The sequence below is a fragment of the Tachypleus tridentatus genome, chromosome 2, assembly GCF_004210375.1.
Source record: "Tachypleus tridentatus isolate NWPU-2018 chromosome 2, ASM421037v1, whole genome shotgun sequence".
Lineage (NCBI taxonomy): Eukaryota > Metazoa > Arthropoda > Merostomata > Xiphosura > Limulidae > Tachypleus > Tachypleus tridentatus.
The window spans coordinates 74,299,927-74,324,509 of NC_134826.1; the positions used below are offsets into that span (position 1 = coordinate 74,299,927).

The 24,583-nt window shown below is 36.5% G+C and overlaps 1 protein-coding gene across 3 annotated transcripts; it reads right to left on the reverse strand.

Moving 5' to 3' along the window:
• Positions 1-8,222: 8,222 nt before the first annotated feature.
• On the reverse strand, positions 8,223-19,200 carry LOC143244243 (uncharacterized). 3 transcript variants are annotated; one of them, XM_076488555.1, is made up of 2 exons: positions 12,913-13,296; positions 8,223-12,773 (listed from the first exon to the last, which is right to left on the reverse strand). In XM_076488555.1, exon 2 carries the CDS (start codon positions 10,958-10,960, stop codon positions 9,503-9,505), a length of 1,458 nt encoding a protein of 485 aa, XP_076344670.1. In that variant the 5' UTR covers positions 10,961-12,773; positions 12,913-13,296; the 3' UTR covers positions 8,223-9,502. The 3 variants fall into 3 exon arrangements, with proteins under 3 accessions (XP_076344670.1, XP_076344669.1, XP_076344668.1); XM_076488554.1 differs by lacking the exon at positions 12,913-13,296 and adding an exon at positions 19,048-19,200 and having other exon boundaries at positions 10,970-12,773; XM_076488553.1 differs by having other exon boundaries at positions 10,970-12,773; positions 12,913-13,217.
• Between the last annotated feature and the right edge of the window lie 5,383 nt (positions 19,201-24,583).

Consider the following 24,583-nt stretch of genomic DNA (forward strand, 5'->3'; position numbering starts at 1 on the left):
AGCTTTTTAATTTACTAATACCTTGAAATCATCTGCCCACTTCCCCTGAGTAGAGAGCTTAATTGCGCTACTGGTTATTTTATGAATTATGCATACATTTTAGTGTAAGCTGTGCTTGTTGCAAATGTGTTATCACCTGCTAGCGTTTTAAATTCATCATCCTAACATACGACATTTTAATTTACAAATTCAAATTTATGAAGGAATACGAAACACTGAAAAAAAAAAAAGAATTGTATGTAAAGTGTTTTAGTAACGAATGTGAAAGTTTTACTAAAGTTCCAGATATACCTCGGAAGTGGATGATATATTAATATCCGGATATCTTTTTAAACACATTAAATTTCTTATTAGTTTACTATCTACGGTTTATTACGGGTAAACGTTTGAGGTTTGTTTTCTACAACTTTTGAATTAGCACTTTCTTGTCCAAGTTCTGATGAAGGGTTTGTAAGGAATATGGTGCAGTCCACGATGATATTATTGGGTTCATTTACTGCTGTGTAATTTCTGTTGTCACTCAAATTAGGAAATTAGGGATGTTTTACACTTGCAGTATTTAGCTGTGATTATTTATTAGGTAGTTATCTTTGCTTGCTATCCTCTAAACGTTTCGGAAATTCATAACTATTATTCACTAATTTGCATTGGTTGGTAGCTATGGGAGTTAATATTGTTAAGACAAACAAACCCGAAACCATGAAAACAATAGTGTTTTCTTTGTTATGTCTGTCAGTTTGGCTAGAACTTAAAGACCTTTATTCTGCATATACTCTAATATATAACAGTTTTCTTATCGATGTTTGTAAAACACTCGTTTTAAAACCTAATAACTAATTATAAGTAGCATAATCAGTTAAAGGAGCGCTCTCTTTAAGGTGGCCCCCCGCCAGTACAGCTGTGTGTCTCCGGATTTACAACGCTAAAATCAGGGGTTCGATTCCCCTCGGTGGGCTGAGCAGATAGCCCGATGTGGCTTTGCTATAAGAAAAACACACTCTTTACGGTTAAAATTATTATACTAGAAATCTTGATTTTAACCCACTTTATAATTTCAGACATATGGGTCAGAGTTTCATTTTCTAAATTTACTGATTTAAAACTCTACAGAATTCAGTCTCATGGTAGACAGAGCTCAGATTCTATTTTATGTAGCATTCCGTTAAAACAAAATTTAATACTGTTTTAAACAATATAGTTTTTTTGAGAACATAAAACTTTTATAAGTTTTTTTCCCTAAGTCTTTTCGAGGGTGTGTGTGTTTTTTTATAACAAAGACACTTCGGGCTATTTGCTGAGCCTACCGAGGAGAATCGACCCTCTGATTTTAGCGTTGTAAATCCGTAGACTTAACGCTGTACTAGCGGGGGAAGTCCTTTCGAAGTGACTTTAAAAGTTTTCTGTGTAAATAACATTTCGTCTTACAATTTCGCTACGCCTAGTTAAGTTTATTTGTTTCTAATCAGCTCAAAGATACTCAGTGGACTATCTGTGCTGCGCCCACCACGAGTATCAAAACCTGGTTTTTTGCGTTTTAAGCCCGCAGGCATACTGCCACCGAGGACCACCTACTTATAACATTGAAAAAAAAAAAAAAAACGATAGAAAAGGGTAAAATGTTGATAACCTTGAAAAGTCTTTGTCCCAGCAAGGAAAGCGTTAATGCAAGAATAAAGATATGCGAAACAAGCCTTAGCCGTTAACACAACCAAAGCAAAAGCTGCCACCCTGGCTAGATGGAAGAAAAACTGAAGCAAAGATATAAGCAAAAAAGCCAGGAAATGTTGATAAATGGTTCTAAGAAAAGCTACGAGAAGAACAGGCCTAGAGCCCAGTTACTCTCAAGACTATAAAAACGAAAAAAACTATTGGTTCAAGTGTAAAAAAAAATTTGGAAGTAAAGATGGCAGCACCAACAAGGTAGATATGGGTGGACTAACATTACAATACTTCGTGTTTGTTGCAGGAAGACTTAAGTAACAAAAAAACTTCCACTGAACTCGACGTAACGTATTTGCAGTTAGGTGTGGGGGGAGGAGGAGGAGGGGGGGAATACATTTCTTCTCATTTTAAACATTACTATGTAAGATAACTAAGCGTAATAATGTTAAATTATACTAGATTGTGATATTAAAAGCGATACTTACAAGTTATACACTCATTTCGAGGTTGCACAGTGTCAGAAACCACCAAGTGTTGTTGTGTTATCTTCCTTTTGGCCCGATATGGCCACGTGGTTAAGGCACTGGACTCGTAATCCGAGGGTCTCGGGTTCGAATCCCCGTCGCATCAAACGTGCTCGTCCTTTCGGCTGTGGGGGCGTTATAAGGTGATGGTCAGTCCCATTATTTGTTGGTTATAGAGTAGTTCAATGGTTGGTGATGACTAGCTGCCTTCCCTCTAATCTTACACTGCTAAATTAGGAATGGTTAGTGCAGATAGCCCTCGAGTAGCTATGCGCGAAATAGAAAGCTTCTCAGATATTATTAAGTTTCATTTGTAGGAGCTCTCTCTAGCAAACAAGTAAATTATAACGTTAGGTTCAGTAGAAGTTTGTTTTATGTATAATGTAACTATCATATTGCATCTATTGTGAGAACTTATGAAAAGGTGAAAAAAAAGGAATGTTATAATCTGTCAACTATACTATATTAAGTGCTGACAAAGTATTTCGCCCGGTATCCGGGCTCGTGTTTAGAACCACATTTTACAACGGCTCTGTAAAAAGAATTTGAATGTTTTAGGTTGCATAATGCTACACGAGGGCTGTCAGTATTAGCTATCCATAAATTTGAAGTTTAGAGAGAAGGCAACAAGTCAACACCACCCACCACCAACTCCTGAACTGATATTGTCAGATCAGATTATGGGTCTTTTACTGTTAAACCCAATAATACACACATAGCAAGAAAATACAGTGTTCTTTTTGTGATAATAGATTACTAAACTTGAAGTATCGGCTCTAACGGTCCGGATCATTAACTATTAGGTCGCGCTTTGCCCATTGCAAGAGGTAACAAATTGTGTTAAGCGATTTGTTCTGAATTTTGCATAAAGCTTCAAGAGGGCTATCTGCGTGACCGTCCCTAATTCAACAGTGAAATACTAGAGGAAAGGCATCACCACCTACCGTCAACTATTAGGCCACTCCTTCGCTAACTAATAGTGGGATTATTCATTAAATTATAACGCCCACATGGTATGTTTCATTGGATTGTCAAGCGAATACGAGATAAATAATCGACTCTACTAAAAACAAAATTAATATTAAAAATTACTTAATTTTGCCATATACGAGATAAATAATCGATTCTACTAAAAACAAAATTGATATTAAAAATTACTTAATTTTGCCATTATAAGTGTTTTGCTTACCTCACCCACCCACAAGCCCGGCATGAAAATGAATAAATCATGTCATGATGGTATGAGTTATACTTCTAAGTAGCCATGGTGAAATATAAATAAAGCTTAAATCAGGTTTATCTCACCTTCGGAAGTTCAGTGTACCCACGAAGCTCCACTTGGGCGTTCTTATAAACCAATAGTTCCAGTACTATACTTTAAATTAAATATGCATTAAATAACAATAATAAAATTAATACAAATCAAAGTCAAAACTGTCACAGAGAGACATACAAAAATATAAAAAAAAACACGAAAAAAAGTGTCCAAAGAAGTCATAATGGGAAACGTTTGTGATTGTAGCTCCCTAGTGACACATTGATATGTCTGCCGACTTGTACCTCTACAAACCAGGTTTCGATACCCGTACTGGCCAGAGGACAGACAACCCTTAGTATAGCTTTGTGCTTCATAACTAACAACATGGCTACTAAAAACGTTGGGAATATTCCATTTATCAGGTGTTATCCAAACACAGACGTACAACTGGTTAGCTGTCAGTGAAAACCAAATTAGGTGTTGAGTGCAATGTTTTAACTCCTACTACCTTTTGCTGTCTGGAGCCAGCTGTGGGAAGCAGTCACCTCCAATATTTAGATATATATAAAGAACCTTGTAGTAGAGATGCAGTTAGTATATGTCTTTGTACTCTTACAAAAAAATAAAGAAAAGGAACGAACATGAAAAGTATCATTAAAACTTTGAGTTCTATGACGGACATTAAATAATTTATCATCATAGACAAAGATGTATGTTAAGAACACTGTGGAAATAACAGAAAGTTATGTAGCCCAAGAGAATGGTGGTTTATACGGCTCCCCTCTCATGGTGGATCATCGGTAAGCCCATGAGATTATAAACACTAAAATATGGGGTTCGATTCCATTGTGGTTTTCACAATTGACATTCGTGTTATAATTGAAACGAATCAAATTACGCGTTAGATAAGAAATGATAAAGGCTGGAAAACGTTTAATCCAAATCAACATTCAGTCAATTATCACTAGAAATTAGAAACATTAGAAATATCTCCATACATTTAAAATAAAATATTGGTTTGTTCTGTAACAGTCACTTTGTTTTTGGTTTTTTCAATACTGTAATCGATAATTCGATTTCTTTGTCGGGTCACCTTTTATCCGTGATTTGCACAAATCCTTTAACGAAATTCATCCTTGAAAAGGTCACATTCATGGAGGTTCCGGATGTAGCAGAACAGAAGCACACGCCTGTTGCTACTGTTGCTATGAAACGAATTAAGATCTTCCAGGGATCCATCCAGGTTGAATGGTTTGGTTTGAATTTCGCGCAAAGCCACAAGAGGGGTATGTGTGTGTGTTCTTAGAGCAAAGCCACATCAGGTTATCGGGGAATCGAAACCCTGATTTTAACGCTGTAAATCCGTAGACTTACTACTGTACCAACAGGGGACGCTACAACAGAGCTATCTGCGCTAGTCATTCCTAATGTAACAGTGAAAGACAAAAAGGAGAGCAACTAGTCATCACTACCAGTTCTTGAGCTACGAATAGTGGGATTGAACGTACATTATAACGCCCCCAAGGCTGAAAGGGCGAGCATGTTTGGTGTGACGGAGATTCGAAACCGCGACTCTTAGATTACGGGTCAAGCGCCCTAACTACCGGGCCAAAATGAGGGGGTTAGTTTCTCCTCTGTGGACACATCAGATAGACTGATGTGGTTTTGCTGTAAAAAAAAACACGCACGCAGATAATAAGCATATTTCGTATGGACCTCTCGGAATAAGCAAATTTAGCGTATACTTGAAATTGAAAATATGAACAATGATTCAATCATAAATGTTAACAAATATACATGAAACAATTATATTAATAGAAAAAATACACAATACAAATACAGGATAGAGTTTATGTGTAAAAAAAAATATCTTGTTGGAATGATCTCCGTGTATTGTTTCATTCAGGGTTAGCTTCTTTACTGAGAATGGTTTCCTTAATTATTACTTCTATTTAAAAAAATTGTATAAATTTACGAAAACGTCTTTTACGAAAAAATGAGCCTTGGAGATATCAAATATATTTTATAAGAAAAATGAGTTATTTGGTTTCTCATTACGAGCGTATATACGATAATATATATATATATATACCAGTTATGAAGAACTATCCCTCTCGTGTTCAAAGATTGTAACTTTCAAATAACTTGTTTCTTTGTAGTGCCTGCAATTCGTGAACATAAAGGAATCAGTACATAGAAATTTCATACATGACAAGTCGACGTCAATGTGATTCAAAGTTGAGCTGTTAAAGTATAAACATATTTATATAGGCCCGGCATGGCAAGCTGGATAAGGCACTCTAATCCGAGGGTCGCAGATTCGAATCCCCATCACACCAAACAGGCTCGCCCTTTCAGCCGTGGGGGCGTTATAATATTATGGTCAATCCCACTGTTGGGTTCCAAACGATAAGAAAATCAAGATGGCGGTGAATGTTTTTTTCTCGAGTTTACAAGTAAAATGATGTGGCAGGGGGCTGGAATATAGACGGTCAAGGAAGTGATAAAAATTATATTTACAACAGAATTAGGTAAAAATATTGTCCACGTACCGTTCGTAGAAGACAAATAGATGGTGCTGGTGTGAGACCACAAGTTTGTCATGGCATATGCCGACGACTGAACAACTACTCTGTCAGCTTCTCATATTTCTGTTGTAAACGATACGTAGACAAAACTTTTATCAAATCTGTCCACCTTAAGAGCTGTTCGTTGTTTTCTCTGTGTTCGTATCACACGTGAAATTCACGACTTTGATACACTTTTATGTGTCTAATATCACAATGCAGTCTCGTCTTTTAATTTGTCCGTTACTTTGAGTTGAGAAAACCTTTTCACATCCATAGTCCATACAGAGTAATCAACTTCCCACAACATTTAGTTTTCAAAGAAGAATATAACAACTAATAATCTATTACCCATAGTAATACATAATTTTACTCAGTAGCAAATAAGGAAAACAAAAACCTATCACTTTCACAGATTATCTCTATCTTTGTTCCCTTAGCAAATGGGGTTTCACTTGAAAATTATTAAAACTGGCTAAGTAATTGCATTTCCAAGTTTAACTTGGAATAAGGTTAAGTCGTCTTTTCTACTAAAAGAGTGTCATTAAAGACCACATATCCAGTGCCGGATTAAAAGGGGTTGCAACCCGCGTAACTGAATGCAAAAGAAACTGCTGATGTTATGAATAGTTATGAGAAGCAAATTATAGCAATTCTAAAATTAAAACATATAGGCGTCTTAAGCGTAAAACAATAATAACGTTTTATACTTAAAACAAAAGAGGTGACTTACGCGCATGTATTAATACGTCCCACAGTTAAAACAATACAGGTAGGTTAAATATAAACGTTCAATAAAGAAAGAAATACTAAATCCTTAAAATTAGAACAATACTAGCGTCCCAGTTCACGTGTATACGAAAAATATGTGAATATCTTTGAATTTTAATATTATTCATATAGCTTCTGTTGAAATAACTACAGTACTTAACTTGTTTTTAGTTCGGATTTCTTTGGTTATTAAAAATGTTAACGCAGTTTTATTTGACACAAATAATCAGCAACCGTGAAACAAACAGAAAACGAATGAAACATTTTTTTTTTCGGATTTGTTTCCCACTATTTCAGGTTAACTGCAGTGTCATTATTAAATCGTTTAACAACAACTGGAACTGGATTTTGAAACAGCTATTTATACTGCCACTGAGTAATAACACTTCGAGTAGGCACCCAGTTTCTAGTGTACATAAATGATTAATTCATTATTGTTTTCAATGTGTCAAGGATACTTCCCAAATCTTAAGAGCCCCTGAGATGGAACGTACATCGATATTACAAAGGTAATTACTTGTCGTAGTTCAACTAGTATAGGGCTTAATAAGGTTATTCATATTGTACATACCCTTTCCAATTACTAAACAATGGCAGGGACCTTACAGTCAAACGTTATCGTGACAATTATCTGATAAAGAACAATGGCTTTTAACGAGAGTATTTTTGAAAAAGGAAAACTATAATCTCAGTCCCTCGCTTATATAAAAGTGTGAAATTTTTGCGTTGGTTTCATTGTGTGGTCCAATAAAATGTATGTAACACAGATAAGTACAGAGACATCGGATTACCAAAACGTAGATTTTTTTTTGTAGCTCTACAGATGTCTAGAAATCTATTTTGTGAAGTGCACACAAACTTAATATGAAAGGCAAAATAGATTACATTAAATTGTTTCCCGCGAGCACAGCGGAAAGTCTCCGGATTTACAACGATAAAATCAGAGGTTTTGATTCCTCTTGGTGGACTCAGCAGATTTTTTCTTGTTCAGTTTTGAGTTGACTCAAATAATGTAAAACCAGTTAGCGAAAAAAAAAAAAGAGATAAAAAGTTTTGGAACATTTGAAATTAACACACTCGAACTTAATAAATTTCTGTAGTTATCTATTCAGGTAATTTGAGAAACGTACGAGTATGTTATGTTAATGGTTACCAACAACAACACAGAATCGAGAAATTAGACACTCCACAATCTTGTAAGAAAGGTCTATCTTCTCAAAGCGCTGTTATTAGTTTTTCTTTTCACCAAAACCAAAGCAATTGTGTGACAAAAACCACGTGTCACAACCAGAAAGAAAAGATTTCAGTTGATAGTATGTCCCACGGAAGTTTAACGGAAAACATGGCTCAAGCTAAGAAATTCGGGACTCGATCCTCGCTCGTGGTCAAAGATAACTATTGTGTAGTTATGCCGTAAGAACACACAAATAAGGAACATAGTATGTTTGAAAACGCATTTTAATATCACAGTGATACTACTTACGACACGAAACCTTGGTTAAAAGTATTTGTCCGCTGGTTTTTAATTAATTTGCTAATAGGTAGATGTCATTTCTAAATTTTAAAACTATATAATATTCAAGTCATAAATATAAATCTTACAACAACGTAACATACAGTGAAATATCTAACAATACAGCTTTGTTAAATTCTACTAAACTGTTTTAATATTATACTAGCATATGTTAATTCACACCTCTTAATATGTTATTTTCAAACGCCTGAAGTGAAATAATGGCCGATAAAAGCAATACGAGGATTATAACAACTATAGGCCTAAAAACATTATCCACTCCCCAAAAAAATCTTTATGAGCCTTTTACTGAAATTTTTCATTATTTTAAGTAGTTTAGAATCTAAGAAACATTGATTTATAGTCCAGTATGAAATTGTATCTTGTGACAATACGAAATAATCAGTACACAGTACTAAAATGCTATGTTATTATATTTGTTTAGGATAACATAAACTTGCGTAAATTCAGTGGCGGATTTAAGTTTGTGGGCCCAGGGCCTAATAATTTTTGTGCTCCCTACATCCCATATAATTTTACATAGAATACAATTATCAATGGACTCTGGAGCTGAGTCCCCCCTAACCTCTACCTAAATACGGTGTCTACGTTATAACAATCCTGTGAAGCACATCTTTTGGGAGGAGTTAGTTTTGTAAATGCTTTTGTTTGTCTTAATGGATAGTTCTGAGATTTCTGGTATATAAAATATATATTTTTAATGGACAGTTCAGAGAATTATGGCACTTAAAATAATTATCTTTAATGGATAGTTCTGAGATTTATGGTATTAAAAATAATTATCTTTAATGGACAGTTCAAAGATTTATGGTACTTAAAATAATTATCTTTAATGGATAGTTCTGAGATTTCCGATGTTGGATAGTCCAAATAATTGTCTTTAAGTCCAACTTACGGAAGACATCAGTAAAATGTTTCGAGATTTTTATTTCTGGATCTCACGACAAGGACAAACTGTCCCATTTTTAAATGTGGGATTTCTCCTCCTAATTTACGAGAACAAAAGTTTCTATTGTTATACAAAAATAAAAAGGGTGTCCTGTTGTTTAAAAAATGCAATGAAAAAATATCAACAACAAACCAACTGAACATGGGAGAAAAATCTGTCTTGAAATTAACATTGGCTGTTTCTGTCACAAATAATTGTCGCCAAGGTTACAAAGAGTCTAACAGGATTAAAAGTTAGTTAAGGCATGTAACCAAGTTCATCTTTCAGGCTTGTGTAAGACCAGTGACGAAACTCTCCCTGTCTCACCCCATTAACTGAAACCACTTCTTGATTTAACTGTGAATCCAAAGTGGGTGAGTGATGGACGACATCCTCGGAACAATCTGAACTGTTTTCTTCCACGCCGGAATCGGATGCACCCCCACATTTAGCACCATGACGTGTTTTGTGGTGTGTCTTTACTCTTCTGTCCTTATATGTGATCGTCTGAGGGACGGAACCACTTAAGGCTGATGTCTGATGTTTTAAGGAGTTCGTAGATGGAGAGTTGGAACTCAGATCCTGGTAGCTCGAGGATCGATGATCATTCTTCTTTTTTCTGATTTCAGTGACTCTGTTCCCTTGAGGGTTGTGACATACTTCTGACGTATCATAGGCAGAATCTTCTGAGAGGTCCGAATCTTGTTTGCTTTTGTGATTTTTGACTTTAGATTTGAAGCTGTTTAGTTTGTTCTTGGCACGATTGAAGGAGTTTACACTAAACCTTTTTAGGTTCTTAAGAAAACTGGGCCTTCCCTGAAGATTGACATCAGGTGAAAAGCGTATGGACTTGTGGTGGCGCCTGGACGTCTCACTGATCGGTACCATTGTAACTCCCTCACAGGTTACAGTGTTCTGGCTGGTAGAATTGGACGCCTCGCTTAGAGTGGACCAGTTTTTTACTTTGTTAAATCTGTTGTACGAACGGACCCCGTGCGGTAAGAAATAGGTCTTCCCGTTTGGCATCAAATCGTTTCGTTCAGTCCAAGAATTCCTTTGGTAAGGGACCTTTATGGTAAGTTTTATATTCTCGCCACTGCTCATATTGGGCCAGTTTTTATTTCCTGGTGATTTGGTTTTAGGTTCCTTAACCGTACTCTCTTCTATATATAAATGTTGTTCTGAATGACAATTGCGTAGTTTACCATCTTTCTCCCTGTGTTCCCACTTAGGGTTCACATGACCTGTGGTTAGGTTACCATTTATCAAAACTTCGTTTATATGTTCTTTATTGTTATCGCTGTTACTCTCGACACCAGAATAAGAATATTCACTTTCACTGCTAAAACTCATTGTTTTAGACATTTCCATCACTTCCTTATTTGGTTTCCTCACTTGACTCTCATCAAAGCGTTTTTCTTGCATGGAAGCCTCTGCATGAAACATAATTTGCGAATCAAAATTATCTGTTAATTTGTTAATTGGTATTTGAGTGGTGTTTATTTTACAGGGTCTTTCTTTGGGACGTTCCATCCCGTCTGAGGAATGACTGTAGTAATCGCTACTATAACTACTGGTGAATCTCTCTAGTCTTGAATCAATGCTATTTTTGTTGTTTTCATAACTTCTGTGTCGGTAATCCAAACTATAATCCTCTACCGTAGTGTCACTTGAATACTGAGAGTCAAATTCATTTTCTACATTTGTCGTTTGCATAGATGTTACCGCGTTTTTTTTATTTTCTACGGTGTTTATTGAAATATTTTCCACTGTACAATCTTGGGAAGAAGGAAAATAAGATACTTTATTGCCGTGTTTCTCTGGTGAGTTATTTTTAAGATTTCTTCCGTAAACAGTGTGCTGCTGTATCGTTTGCCAAATATACTTTCGTTCTTCTTCGGGTAAAATATCTTCGTCCAAGTTAACCGTTTTCTTAGCTTTTGTTTTACAGAAATGTCCTCACCGTCTCGTTTAGCACCCACCTTCTTTATAGCACGTTCAGGTATTCCATGTTTGTTGTAATAAATAGAGATACCATTATTACCATATCCCGAAGTAGTCGAATTAATTTTAAAAGGTCCTGAGTTTACTTGAGTCGCAGGTTTAAAGCAGTGTATCTCAGAAGAGTTTGGTGACGAAGAAAAACCATTCTCTAATCTATTACACGAATGAAAACGTTTCATTTTAGTCATGTTTCTGTCACGACAGTTGATTTTAACGTTTCTGGTATTTTCAGATGAAGAACTGTCGTTGATTTGGTTGATTTTACTGCTAGATTTCGATCGGCTCTTCAGTATTTGTTGTCTGGTAAAGGGAGTTCCATTTTTAACCACAGTCGTGTCATCGCAGCTTCTTTCCTGGTCAGATATAAAAGTGGAAGAGGTTCTGTAAACATTGTTGGAGAAGGGTACGTTTGATCTATTTATTGATGAAAAATGACCGTCGACTAATACACCACACGATTTGCTTCTCTTATTCTGAGCCTTAAGTGCACTGATATGTTCTAATTTTTCACAAGACAAACTTCTGTTGTACTCTTCCTCATACTTTCTTCCATGATGAGGACCACTGGAAACTACTGCTCCTCCTTTCTCGCTGAAACCTTGATGGCCATATTTTATATTTCTATTATTGGAACCAGGACGCCCTCTTTCCTTGTTTTCGTAATACTTTTTAAAAGCTGTTATATTTGTTTCATCATTCCTTCTCTGTGGCGTGATGATCTTGTGGTCCGCCATTTTATCTTTGTTTCTACTGTAATGATTGACCAATGACAGCTCAGGAATGACAACGTTTAGTTTATTGGAAAATGTTTCCGTGGCATGTAAAGTCGGGTTGCTGCTTCCATCTTCCACAGGAAAACTTAACGAACCGGTTCTTTCACACGTATTTTTAATGCTATCCAACGAAGAACAGATTATCATGGCGTCTTCAATGTTGGCACACACAAAAGCGTGGCACTCCACAAACTGCGGTAACCCCACACGACGAAAAAGGCAAGCAAAGAGCGGAGGATGGGTTAAACCAATCAGGAACCGGCGTTTCTCTGCAAGGTGGACGTAACAGTCTTTTTCAAACACGGTATCAGAACAAGCCAAGGGAACAAAGGCAGCTCCAGACCTTTTTTTCTTCAGTATTCTGGTGTGAAAACGAACTGCAGTCCAAAGGATAAGTCCAGCTACTGGAGTTATTACTTTTATGACCACGGCTTCCTGGCACCTCGTTTTCATGTTCTTCTCGTTTTCGGCTACCACCAGGCCATAATCGGAGAGATGGAGATGCTGTGTCAAAGCTAAAAAGTGGACACCACGGTGGTCCTCACCTCTCTTTCTAGCCTTAGTGTACAGGTCGAGTAAAGGCTGCTGTAAGCTCTTCATGTTAACTTTCTTTGTTTTGCTCGGAAAATGGATACTTCCAAGGTATCGCACACGGAACCCATCGTTCATGTGCTCTTGACCAGCAGAACTACAGTGAACAGTCATGGTCAAATTTGTGGTTCTTCTTCACGCACATCCAACATTTTTAGTGCCTAAAATTAAACGAAAATTAAGTCATAAAAATAAGAAATTGCTGAAAGCTAAATAATAACACAGAGTTTGTATGAATGAACATCAAAAAAGCAATATTATAAACACGCAGCATCGTTAAACAAGTTACATATAACTCACTTTCACACTAATGAAAAACTACATCCTAGACTGCAGAAAGAAATCCACGTTCTCATCAGTACGTCTCAACAACAGCTAGGGAAGGCAGCGAGAAACAGGTCGATAAGTTAGTACACCAGGGCTATTTGTATTTCCTGTCAGGTTTAGCCCTGCAGGTAGGCCTACCATTTCATACTTTGTATAGATATTAATAACAACTAAATTGTTGCGCAAGTAGGAACTACTTTTTTACTGCTCCAAGCGGAAGATTACTGATCATATCTGAACGACGTAATTTTATAATCACTTTGACATAGCAAACAGTTTCATTTTTAAGAGGCGATGCTTCATTATTTCTTAACGTTCTTTACAAGAGCGTCTCGCGTTTCAATATAATCATTGTCAAACTTACAGTTCACGGTATACAGGTAATAGCGTATTTCACGTAGGGTGTAGAAAGTTTGCCCCACCCTACACACAATAATTTTGTCGAATTACGTGACTCAGTTATCCGAGCTTAGAACTCGGACCTCCTTGGACGCGCTTCTACATGGATTTAAGATTCCTGGCGAGTACGTGATCTCGAAGGTCGACCAATGAATAACAGGTGTGTACGTATATGTTTACTGATGTATATGCGTATGTTGTCAAGTTTAAAGAAAGAATTGAAGGCCAGTCATACAACATGAAAATAAAATAAAAATGTAAGGTTATGCTAGGTAAGTTTATGAACCAAACGACACACAATTTCCATCATCAGTGAGAACAAGTAAAAACAAGAGAATGTTTAATTCGTATAGATATCAAATTTAAATTCGAGGAACTTATCTTCCTTAGGACAGTCGCTAGATTTTCTGAAAATAAATACAATTCAAACAAAACTCTACTAACAGTTCAGCGTCATCCTTAATAAATTGACGTCTTTAACCCTAGAATCGTCAATGGCATTCACCTCCCACCCCTCCAATTGGCTTTTTAAACCCATTTTTCTAAACTGTTTATGAACAAGTTACTTGTGTGCTAGTTACAGAGTTGCTAATAACGCAGGATACATAAAAACAAAACAAAAAACGTAAATATGAAATACTGTCAATACAGAAATGAGCATAACTACTACATGTCGGAGTTCAACTCCGCTATAAAAAGAAGTGATTGCAAGGGGACATTATAAAAACTAGTAGGTAAGTTGAAGGAATCGCAGTGTTGTATTTATTTTAGCTTAAACCCAGAACCTTAAAATTTTAATATTGGTTGTTTATTTATTTCTTTTAGCTTAATATTATGGAAAGTTTGCACAATTTGATATTGGGTGCGTGGCTAACAGATAAACTTTTTTCCCCTACAGGATAAAGATGTATGAAGGAGTGACCAAAAATGTTTGTTCTTCTGAATATTCTCGTCAACCTACACGAGAACTGTCTGTACATAACTAGCCGCCCCTAGTTTTGGAACAGTAAGTACTTGTGGCTGACCTAATAGTGGAATTTGACCATCATGCACTCTAAAAGTACATCAACAGCCCCGACGTGCCGGACTGTTTCACTAAAGGACTGATCAAGTCTAAAATCACGAGACACGTTGTTAATACTCAACTGACAAACATGCCTTTCTTCCCTTTCTTCAACAAGATGCAGTTAGCTCCATGTATATCAGATTCGTAGACTTCCATTTCATAAAGCAAAATGGTTAGGTGGTTAGGGCGCTCGACTCGCAATTTGTGGGTTCGAATCCCCATCCCATCAGACATGCTCGTCCTTTCATCCGTGGGAGCGTTGTAATGTAAAAATCAATATACCACTATTCGTTTGTAAAATACTAGCGCAAGAGTTGGTGGTGATGACTAGCTTCCTTCCATCTAATATTACACTGCTAAATTAGGGACGGCTGGCACAGATAGCCCTCGTGACAAAAGTAAAGAAAAACAAATTCGTTCTTGAGGTTCAGAAATTCTGCATTCTTACTATAAAATACCCCCCACCGAAGTTTACACAGTTGTCCCCAGTGGTAAAATGGGGGATTGTAGTACACCATGAGTAATTAGTATGTAACATTTGTAAGTTTCCATGCATGCAAAAGTAAGCGGTTCAGGGACAGCGCTAGGGTCCACTTTCCACCTTTCCTTTTAAGTACCAAGCGGTGACTATAATTTACTAGAAGTAAAATTAAGATGGCAATAACAGTCAGCTTCTTTGAGTCGTTTGTCTCTTGTGTAAATCTAGTTATAAGGAACGTATGTTTGTGTGTACGTAACTACAGAACTTGTGCCATGACCTACATAGTGTCAGAGCTAACGTCAGTTTTCGCACCTTCATCTTATTAGAAAGAAGTTATGGTCTGTTGAATTTTTATATAGAGCAGAGTAGAATAACAGGTTTCTCAGAGCGATATGCTATTTTTTTAAATCCAGTTTATTTATTTGTTGAATTTCGTGCAAAGCTACTCGAGGGATGGTTTTGAAGTGGTAACCTAGTGGGAAAGGGAGGTAGTCAACATCATCCACCGCCAACTCTTGGACTACTTTTCCAACGAACAGTGGTACTGCCCGTTACAATACAACGTACCCACTAAGTATTTTTGGTGATATGATTCGAGCACGTGACCCGCAGATTGCGAGTCGAGTGTCCAAACCATCAAGACATGCTAACCTTTTTTTTTTTTTTAATTTTATACTTACATTCTGCAAATGAAACGTTACTGGCACATAAGAGATTTAGCGTGTAAGGAAGAGGACATATTGTTTGTTTGTTTTTAAATTCGCGCAAAACAACACAAGGGATATCTGTACTAACCGTTCCTAATTTAGCAGTGTAATACTAGAGGAAAAGCGGTTAGTCATCACCATCCAAAGCCAAATCTTGGGCTACTCTTTTTACCAATGAATAGTGGGACTGACCGTCACATTATAACGCTCCCACGGCTGAAAGGGCGAGCATGTTTGGTGTAAAGGGGATTCGAACCCGCGACCCTCAGATTACGAGTCTAGCGCCATAATCACGTGACCAGACAGGGCCGGAGAGATATTCATTTTTAGAGTACGCTATATATAGAAGTCACTAAAATTGTTAATGGAAAAAGAAGAAGAAAGAATGAGGTGAAACAATAAAGGTTCTGAAACTGTTGTTCAATTTTAATTAATTGGAAAACTACGATAAAACTACATTTGAGTTCATTAATGATTAAAGCGTGTGTTAAAAGTACCATCTAATTTACAAATTTTATATTTGACGTATCTGTTACTAAACTTATCAGTTTTACATATGCTATTTTGTTTGTTTATTTTCTCACGTGTAAACCGAGTGTAAACCAAAACTTAAACCTATTCTACCGTTTGACCCGATATTACCGACTTGGTTTGATGTACTTCAATGCTGGCGGCATGTCTGCGGACTTATAACACTAGAAACTGGGTTTCGATACCCGTGGTGGGCAGTGCACAGAAAGCTCATTGTGTAACTTTGTGCGTAACTTCAAACAAACAAACATATTCAGGCCATTCAGCTCGAGCGCCACGAGTCTGAGGTCGAATCAGGTAAAAGCACATGTTTAAGGACCACATTGGTAGCACGTGACTGAAGGTAAAATACGATTTCATTTTTAAATGAGTATAAATATTTATAACAATAGTCTATTTTTATTTGAGTTTGATTGTAACTTTCCAGTAATGCCTAAGAAAAGAATAAAAACAAACTCTAAGAGATAAACGTGGCATTTTTCTTAGCTTGCTGCCTGTATGAATGAGCGATCTCTAGCGGAAATGACAGAAAACCTTGACGAACAGCATTAAGTTGCATTATCATTAGGAAGAAAAAAGAAAGACCCTGGAAACACATCACTTTACGAAGGACTATCAATGTAAAATGCCTACAGCAAGGTAAACTTCTTCCATTAAAGACGCCTTGTTTCTGATACTGATATGTATATATATCGTTGCCAATACCTCTCTCATTACGTCCACCCATTTTATCCATCTGCTTGTTGCCCGTCCCCAAATCTATCCATCTGGTTGTCTCTCCACCCACTGGCCTCTCTGTGTATATATTTATATAATTGCTTTATGAGATATTATTGTATTTTCTAAATTCAAAATATCAAGATATAGTTGTTGTTTTTGTCCATTGTAAATTAGTGAACTTTGCCAGGTGGCTAGGGTGTTTGATTCGCAATCTGAGGGTCACGGGTTCAAAACTCCGTCAAACCAAACATGTTTGTCCTTTCAGCCGTGGTGGCGTTATAATGTTACGGGCAATCCAACTGTTCGTTCGTAAAAGAATAGCCCAAGAATTTGAAAGCTAGCGCATATGACCCACGTGTAACTTTGCGCGAAATTCCACTAAAACACATTGGTGAAGAAAATATCAACAAACCAGACATTGTTTGCGTAAAAGACATTCGATGCCACTTTCTATATTTATTTTCACACAACGCGACACGCTAGTAAAACACGTTCCTTATTAAACCACCCGAACAATGTCGATAAAATCAAGTTCAACCCACGTTTCTTTCAAATGTAAAGTTAATGTCCTTCCTTCTTGGTTCATGCTTCCAGCGACAAGACGAAATGAAATTGCAAAACACAGTTAGCCCAGGGTTATAAATTTTGCCAATCATTTAATAACGTGACCAGCACTGTACCTGGCACTGGTTTGAAATTTATTCAGCAATATCCGTTTTGAATGTTTGTTGAAGGTTGGGTCGTTTCAGTTGAAAATAATCCACATTTGAGAAAGGAAAAACGACGAGAAATATTTACATGTATTGATGAACACGTGTAAAAATTCATTTGTAAAAAAGAAACGTTTATACACTTACTCACACGTGTAAGAATTTATTACACTGAGTACCTCTGTCAGTATCTCGGTGCTGTACCTTTACCTGTTTACGTTTTTTTACCACGTACATTTTGAAGTGTGTTTTACCTTTACCTTATCATAACATCAATTTCAAGTTACATTTCCATGTGGCTCCTTATATAATTCTTACCATTTCTCTGAACTTAGTTACAAATTATCATGGAATTAGAATTAGAACTTAAGGTATGTGAAATATAAACATGCTGAGGCCATCAGGGTTCTAGCATAATTTTTTTTTCTGGGTCTTCTAAATCAACTGCCATGGTAGATAATTCTGTGATAGACCTTCGTATATTACATCAGTGTCCATCAGAATACTAAAAACTTACAATTTTGGTTCTTTTCTAGCTCCCTCTAACTTGTCTACAGCTGGCTGTAAACCTCAACTCAATCTATTGTAATTTCTGATCCGCCCACAATTTTAGGCCTGGCTACGACGCCACTGATTTTACGCCCAACAGGAAAACAATATCTTACACTGTGGGATGCTATGGAGAATACAGGTGTATTTTGGTGTTTCGATGTATTCCCTGCTTATTATCTCCCTTCTTCCACTGGGAGATATTGTGAAACATATCGCTGTATTGATATTTACCGCTGGTGTTTTTTCTCAACTGAGGCCTGGCATGGCCAAGCGCGTAAGTCGTGCGACTCGTAATCCGAGGGTCGCGGGTTCGCGCCCGCGTCGCGCCAAACATGCTCGCCCTCCCAGCCGTGGGGGCGTTATAATGTGACGGTCAATCCCACTATTCGTTGGTAAAAGAGTAGCCCAAGAGTTGGCGGTGGATGGTGATGACTAGCTGCCTTCCCTCTAGTCTTACACTGCTAAATTAGGGACGGCTAGCACAGATAGCACTCGAGTAGCTTTGTGCGAAATTCCAAAACAATTTTCTCAGCTGACTAACTTGTTTACTTATTTCTGCATTCACAGCGGGTGAGAAGAAAGTGGAAGAAAACCTAATCACTGTGCACCTAGTAACATTTTGTTGTGTTTTGTACCCAGTCATACCGTGTTGTGTTATGCACCTATTCACACTGTGCTGAATTTGCATTTAGTCCCACTGTGCTTAGTTGTGTACCTTGTCACACTGTGTTGTGTTTTGTACCTATTAACACTGTGTTGTGTACCCTGTCACACTGTATTATGTTTTTACCTAATCACATTGTGCTGAGTTTTGCACTTAGTAAAACAAAGAAATAGAGGAGATTTACAAAAACTTAATATTTGTCGGTTTGATTTAAAAGTTCATAAAATTATTTGTGAAATTTTACTGCCATATATGTAATTAAAACATAGAAGACATACCTCGAACAGAAAGGCATTCCATTCAAGTTGTGCGTCCGTCTATAACACCCAAGTGGCTCAACCGTTAAATTTGAAGGCTTATAACTTTCAAATCGGGATTTGACACTCGTAGTGGCTACACCATAAATAGTCCATTATGGAGCTTTGCGTCTAACAAACAAACCAACAAATTTTATAATATTTGTTTTCTGGGATCGTAGAAACAGGGTTCGCGACGTCACGTCACAGGAAAAATACTGGAGTGTAGCAAACGCACACTATACACGCCACTGTTAGGGTAATCTAGGTATAGACGTATTAGGTGGGTGGGTTATAACTTATACAAGTTGATTTTCGTTGTCTAGTATTTAATCTTCTTTAACAAAACTTTTGATTTATTCCAACGACGAAGGAGATAGAGTCGCTTAAAGTTTATTAAACTGTTTCAACGAGGGTACAGTTGTCGGACCTTACTGAAAATTACCTTTGTGAGTAATGTCTTTTGTATGTTCTCGGACCTCGAATAACTTAACAATTTATTAATCATCTCATGCATTACGCCTTTAGAAGATTTCTTTTTCTCATAGTAGAAATATGGAACAAGTGGTTCAGCACAGCCGGAATACTAAATACGAAACGCTGTGGTATATTTATTTACACTCTGCACATTGTGGCCTGTTTATTTACACTCTGCTGGTGAAGCGAAACCACCAAGTGCCTGAATTTTTATTCCCCTGCCGATTTCTCTCTGAATGTACATTCAACAACAACAACAAAAGTGGAATGACCCTAAAATCTGTCTGGTGCCTACCATGTTTTATTAACAGTAACTTCTGAAATCAAAACAACCTACTCCACTTAGTACAAAACTGAAGTATCAACCTGGGAATCAGACTAATTAAATAGTTATAAATGTACGTGTCTTCAGTCAGTACCATCGCTGTTAGCGATAGTTTTATCTGTAATCTCAAAATGTCTCACGACGAGTTTACGGAATTACAACGCTAAAACCTGGGTTTGATTCTCGCGATGAACACAGCAGATAACTAAGACAAGCAAATAAAATATCTTACGATATTCAGGCAGCCTCAGGAGACATAGGTTAGTCCTAACTCCTCCCACTAAGCAAACAGAACAAAGCCTGGCCTGGCATGGCCAAGCGCGTAAGGCGTGCGACTCGTAATCTGAGGGTCGCGGGTTCGCGCCCGCGTCGCGCTAAACATGCTCGCCCTCCCAGCCGTGGGGGTGTATAAAGTGACGGTCAATCCCACTATTCGTTGGTAAAAGAGTAGCCCAAGAGTTGGCGGTGGGTGGTGATGACTAGCTGCCTTCCCTCTAGTCTTACACTACTATATTAGGGACAGCTAGCACAGATAGCCCTCGAGTAGCTTTGTGCGAAATTCCAAAACAAACAAACAAACAAAGCCATCTGTATAATAAAAGTATAATTAATAACTTATTATTTTAAACTTATCATAATGACAATAAATTAAAAAGTAATAAAACCAAATATATTAAACATTTTAACTTTATCATAACAATAAACATTCCAACAAAAGTTTTATGGAAAGTAACATAAGACAAAGAAATATACCCTATTTACCAAACACACAAAAATTAGTTAGAGGAGTGTAATAAATTTTTTTTTTTTTACAAAATATGCACACGCAATATAAGTGTAATCGCCTATAAGCTAATCTAAGTTATGAAACGTAAAAACTTCGGAGGTCTTGCGAGTTTTAATATCCGGGAACATAAGGAAAAAAGAAAAAATGACGATTTTCATTGCATCGCTCATTAACGTTACTTATGATATTAAGTAGTACCTAATTGCACCTGTAGATGGAATTGTACTGTAAACTCAGGAAATTAACAAACCAATCGACACTGTAGACAATGAAATAGATTATTTGTTGGCGCACTTAAATTCGATAGCTTTGCTTAATGGCCAGGAATTAATTGTGTCAGATAAATTTATCAACTCAGTTTCCTGGTGTTTTATTTTGAAAAAAAAAAAGCCCTCATGTGATGACGTAGCAGAAAAGAAAAACTCTAGAAAGACGTACATCTGAAAACTACACACACACACACACACATATATATATAAACGTTTAATTCAAAGACGGTGAGCAACACCCGTTGAAGAGGAACTTTAGTTTACAAGAATAACAGTACTCTAGAATTGTACACAGATACTTACTAAGAAGATATAAAACCCTACTAAAAACAGTAGTAACAGAAAATAAAAAAACTACAGCATCAGTTAATTCAGTATCTTCTATCAGAGGATATGTGGAAAGAATAAACAACCAGTGGCGTACTTAAGTATGGGCTGGAGGGGGTTCAGTCCAGGGTCCATGATCTTAATGAGAACCCATTGATGATTTTATTCTATGTCAAATTACATGGGATGTAGGGTTTACAAAAATTATTAGCCCCTGAGCCCACACAAGCTTAAATCCGCTACTGACAACCACAAGAATAATTCAGGTATTAGGTTTAATTAACAGTACCCCACAACCATCTCTTCGGCTACTTTGATTGGATTGTATCTTGTAGTGTAACCAGGGCTCCAAGGTGCAGAGCACGTTTTGGTAGCAAGTGAACGGACTTGAACCCTGAAACCTGGGATTCTCGGTGCTTGGTACACTAACATCTCGCTCACGCCTGCTCCACACCTACAAGTTGTTTGTATAATTTTTCACATTGTGTCGCTTTGACAGGTTATGATGTGTTCCAGCCTATTTATTATTGTGTTATATATAAAACTTTTACGTCTGTTGACATAAATTCCTTTACCCAAAATAGAGACAATTAAATTATCTATAACTTACCGTCAATACCAGAACGGTGCTACTAATGTGAGTGTAGACGATGTAGTATTTAATAATTCTGATGTAAAGGTTTACTTAAGTTTTTCCCATGCAAAATTCCCAGTGTTTCTTGACATAAAATTCCATAATTAACCATTAAGGAAGTGTACACAGCATACTTAACAGTTAGATTCCATGTAATGTACAAAATAGACTAGAACTTACAACTTGACCGTTGTAGACTAAACGACCATGTTAAAAATCCTTTAGTAGGAATCTAATATATTTATCCCTAATTTTAAACTGCCGAACAAAAGAAAAGGCAAACAGTCAGCGACAACGTCCGCCATAAAGTCTTCGAACCTAATCGTAACATGAACTGTTACTTTTATAACACACCAATAGCCGTATTTTCGGCAAGATTACGAATCAACTCTTGGCTTTTGCAGCGGTAAATTTGAGTGCGTAAAACGCAAAAATCGGGTTTCGATACCTGCGTGGGCAGATACTTACTAGAATACGTAATAAAAATGAACTATTCTTCTATTAGAAAAAAAAATTCGCGTAAGATTTAGCAAGAAGAAAGAACACACACACACCTATATATAAGTATACAAAATTATAGTTTAAAAGTCAACATAGTATATCGTCATAGAAATGTTCTGTCCCGAACGTAAGGCACCCTGCCGTTGTATTTCATACCTCTCTCTATATATCAATAGGTTAAATTTCACAGGTTGACAACTATTAAGAAACTAGTACGCGGATAAACAGCTGGAAGATCCGAAACATTGTAACGTACAGGAAATGTTCTGTCAATTAATGTTAGTTATTTAGAAACTGAAACCCCACCCATTCCCTGCCTCTAAATTCAACACATGATCCTATATTTCATATTTTTCTTTACAGGAAGCCTTCGGTTATAAATATGAGGGAATATAAAGCTAAAAATTAGGATTCGATACCTATTGGGTAGCTACCCCAATATGTAGTTTCATGCATAAAACAGCAAACAGTTCTGGTTATTCGATTGTTGTAGGTTTAGGTCACCAATGAACACTCATTCTTTGATAGATTGTTTAGGCAGAGTATTTGTAATGAAACTTTATAGAATGGACAGAAACTGCCCGTTGTGGAGACACAAGTGTAGAGGACGACGTTTCGACTTGAATATGAAAGGCGGAAGAAGTTTTTGTCTACAGAATAACACGCTTCTGTTTGTTATTGTTGCTCAGATCTTTTGATAGACCTGGGAATATCAGATTCATCTTCACTTATATTTTCCCATTCTGCATTATAACTGTTGCGACAAAGCGTTTTCAATATTTTTTAAACAGGAAGAAAGCAATCAAATATCATTTCTTAACCTCAAAATTACAAGAACCGATACACAATTTAAAACAGAAATTCACCAAAAAATCACCCATACTGCACTATACATTCCTTGGGACTCAGCACATGAAACAAAACAAAAACTCAACATACTAAGAAACCAAATAAACACAGCCATAAAACTATGCTCACCAGATAAAATTTACGATGAATTAGACAAAATAGAACAATACTTCATCAACATCAACAAGTTTCCTCCACAAACCGTAGAAAACATTATACGCACACACCTAGACAAAGAGCAAAATCAACCAACAAAAGTAAATATACCCCACGAATTAAAAAATCACAAAACCATATACTGCTGCATACCATATATTCCCGACATCAGCAGAAAAATAACCGACATTTGGCAAAACCTAGTAACAAAATTTGACATGCCAGTTAATACCAAATTTATTCAAAAGCCAGGCACAAAACTAAGGTCTATACTATGTAAAAACTACACTGACAAACACCACATCAACATTATTTATAAAATACAAGTAGAAAAATAGGAATAGATTCAAAGAACACAAAATGTCACCTTCACACGTTTCCGAAAACTACAAATCAAATAAACACAACGTAACCATAAAAAACTCCCAAATACTAAATAAAGAAACAAACATAAACAAACGCAAAATTAAAAAAGTCTTACTTATACGACAACTCAAGCCCAAAATAAACCAATGCAAAGGAACACCTTTATATCTATATTTATAAATATAATCAAATATCTAACCACGCCTTCTACACTCAATTACAGAACCCCCTTCAAACATGTGGTCAGCTATCGGTTAGTTACCTCTTTCTTTCTTTGTGAACCTGACGATGACCGAAGAAGGTAGAAAAGTTGTTCGCTCCTCTACATAAAAATTTTCTCAACTCATACCAGCCGTTTTTACATATACATTTTTCTCGTCATCACAGATTTTGGAAGACTGATTTCTTAGTAGCGACATCTATAGGCTGAATTTATATTAAATGAATGTATAACTAAGACAAAAAGAAATGTTTCAATAATTTGTAAAAATAGCTTAAGAAGAAGTGTGCAGTCCAAAATGTTGTGACTTCTGTCTTTACAAAACTCTTGGAATTCCTTATTAGTATTTCGTCCAGAAAATAGTTTTATTAGGCTATTATTATTATGTGACGATTATACCATCTGTTGACAAGTAAAATAATTAAATAAAAGTAAAAAAATAAGGGAATTTCTAGTTTTGTTAATGAGGAAAAATATAAAGGTAAAAAGACATAAAAAACAATTTTTTCAGCTGTTACACCAGAAAAGTACAAACAAACTGTTTATAAATATTGTTCATCGGTATTGGTTTGGGGGAAAAAAAGAGATTATTTGTCGAGAAAAATAT

Bases quoted from the DNA above. Each gene is read 5' to 3' on its own strand.
- LOC143244243 (XM_076488554.1), bottom strand. From the start codon at position 12,726: ATGACTGTTCACTGTAGTTCTGCTGGTCAAGAGCACATGAACGATGGG.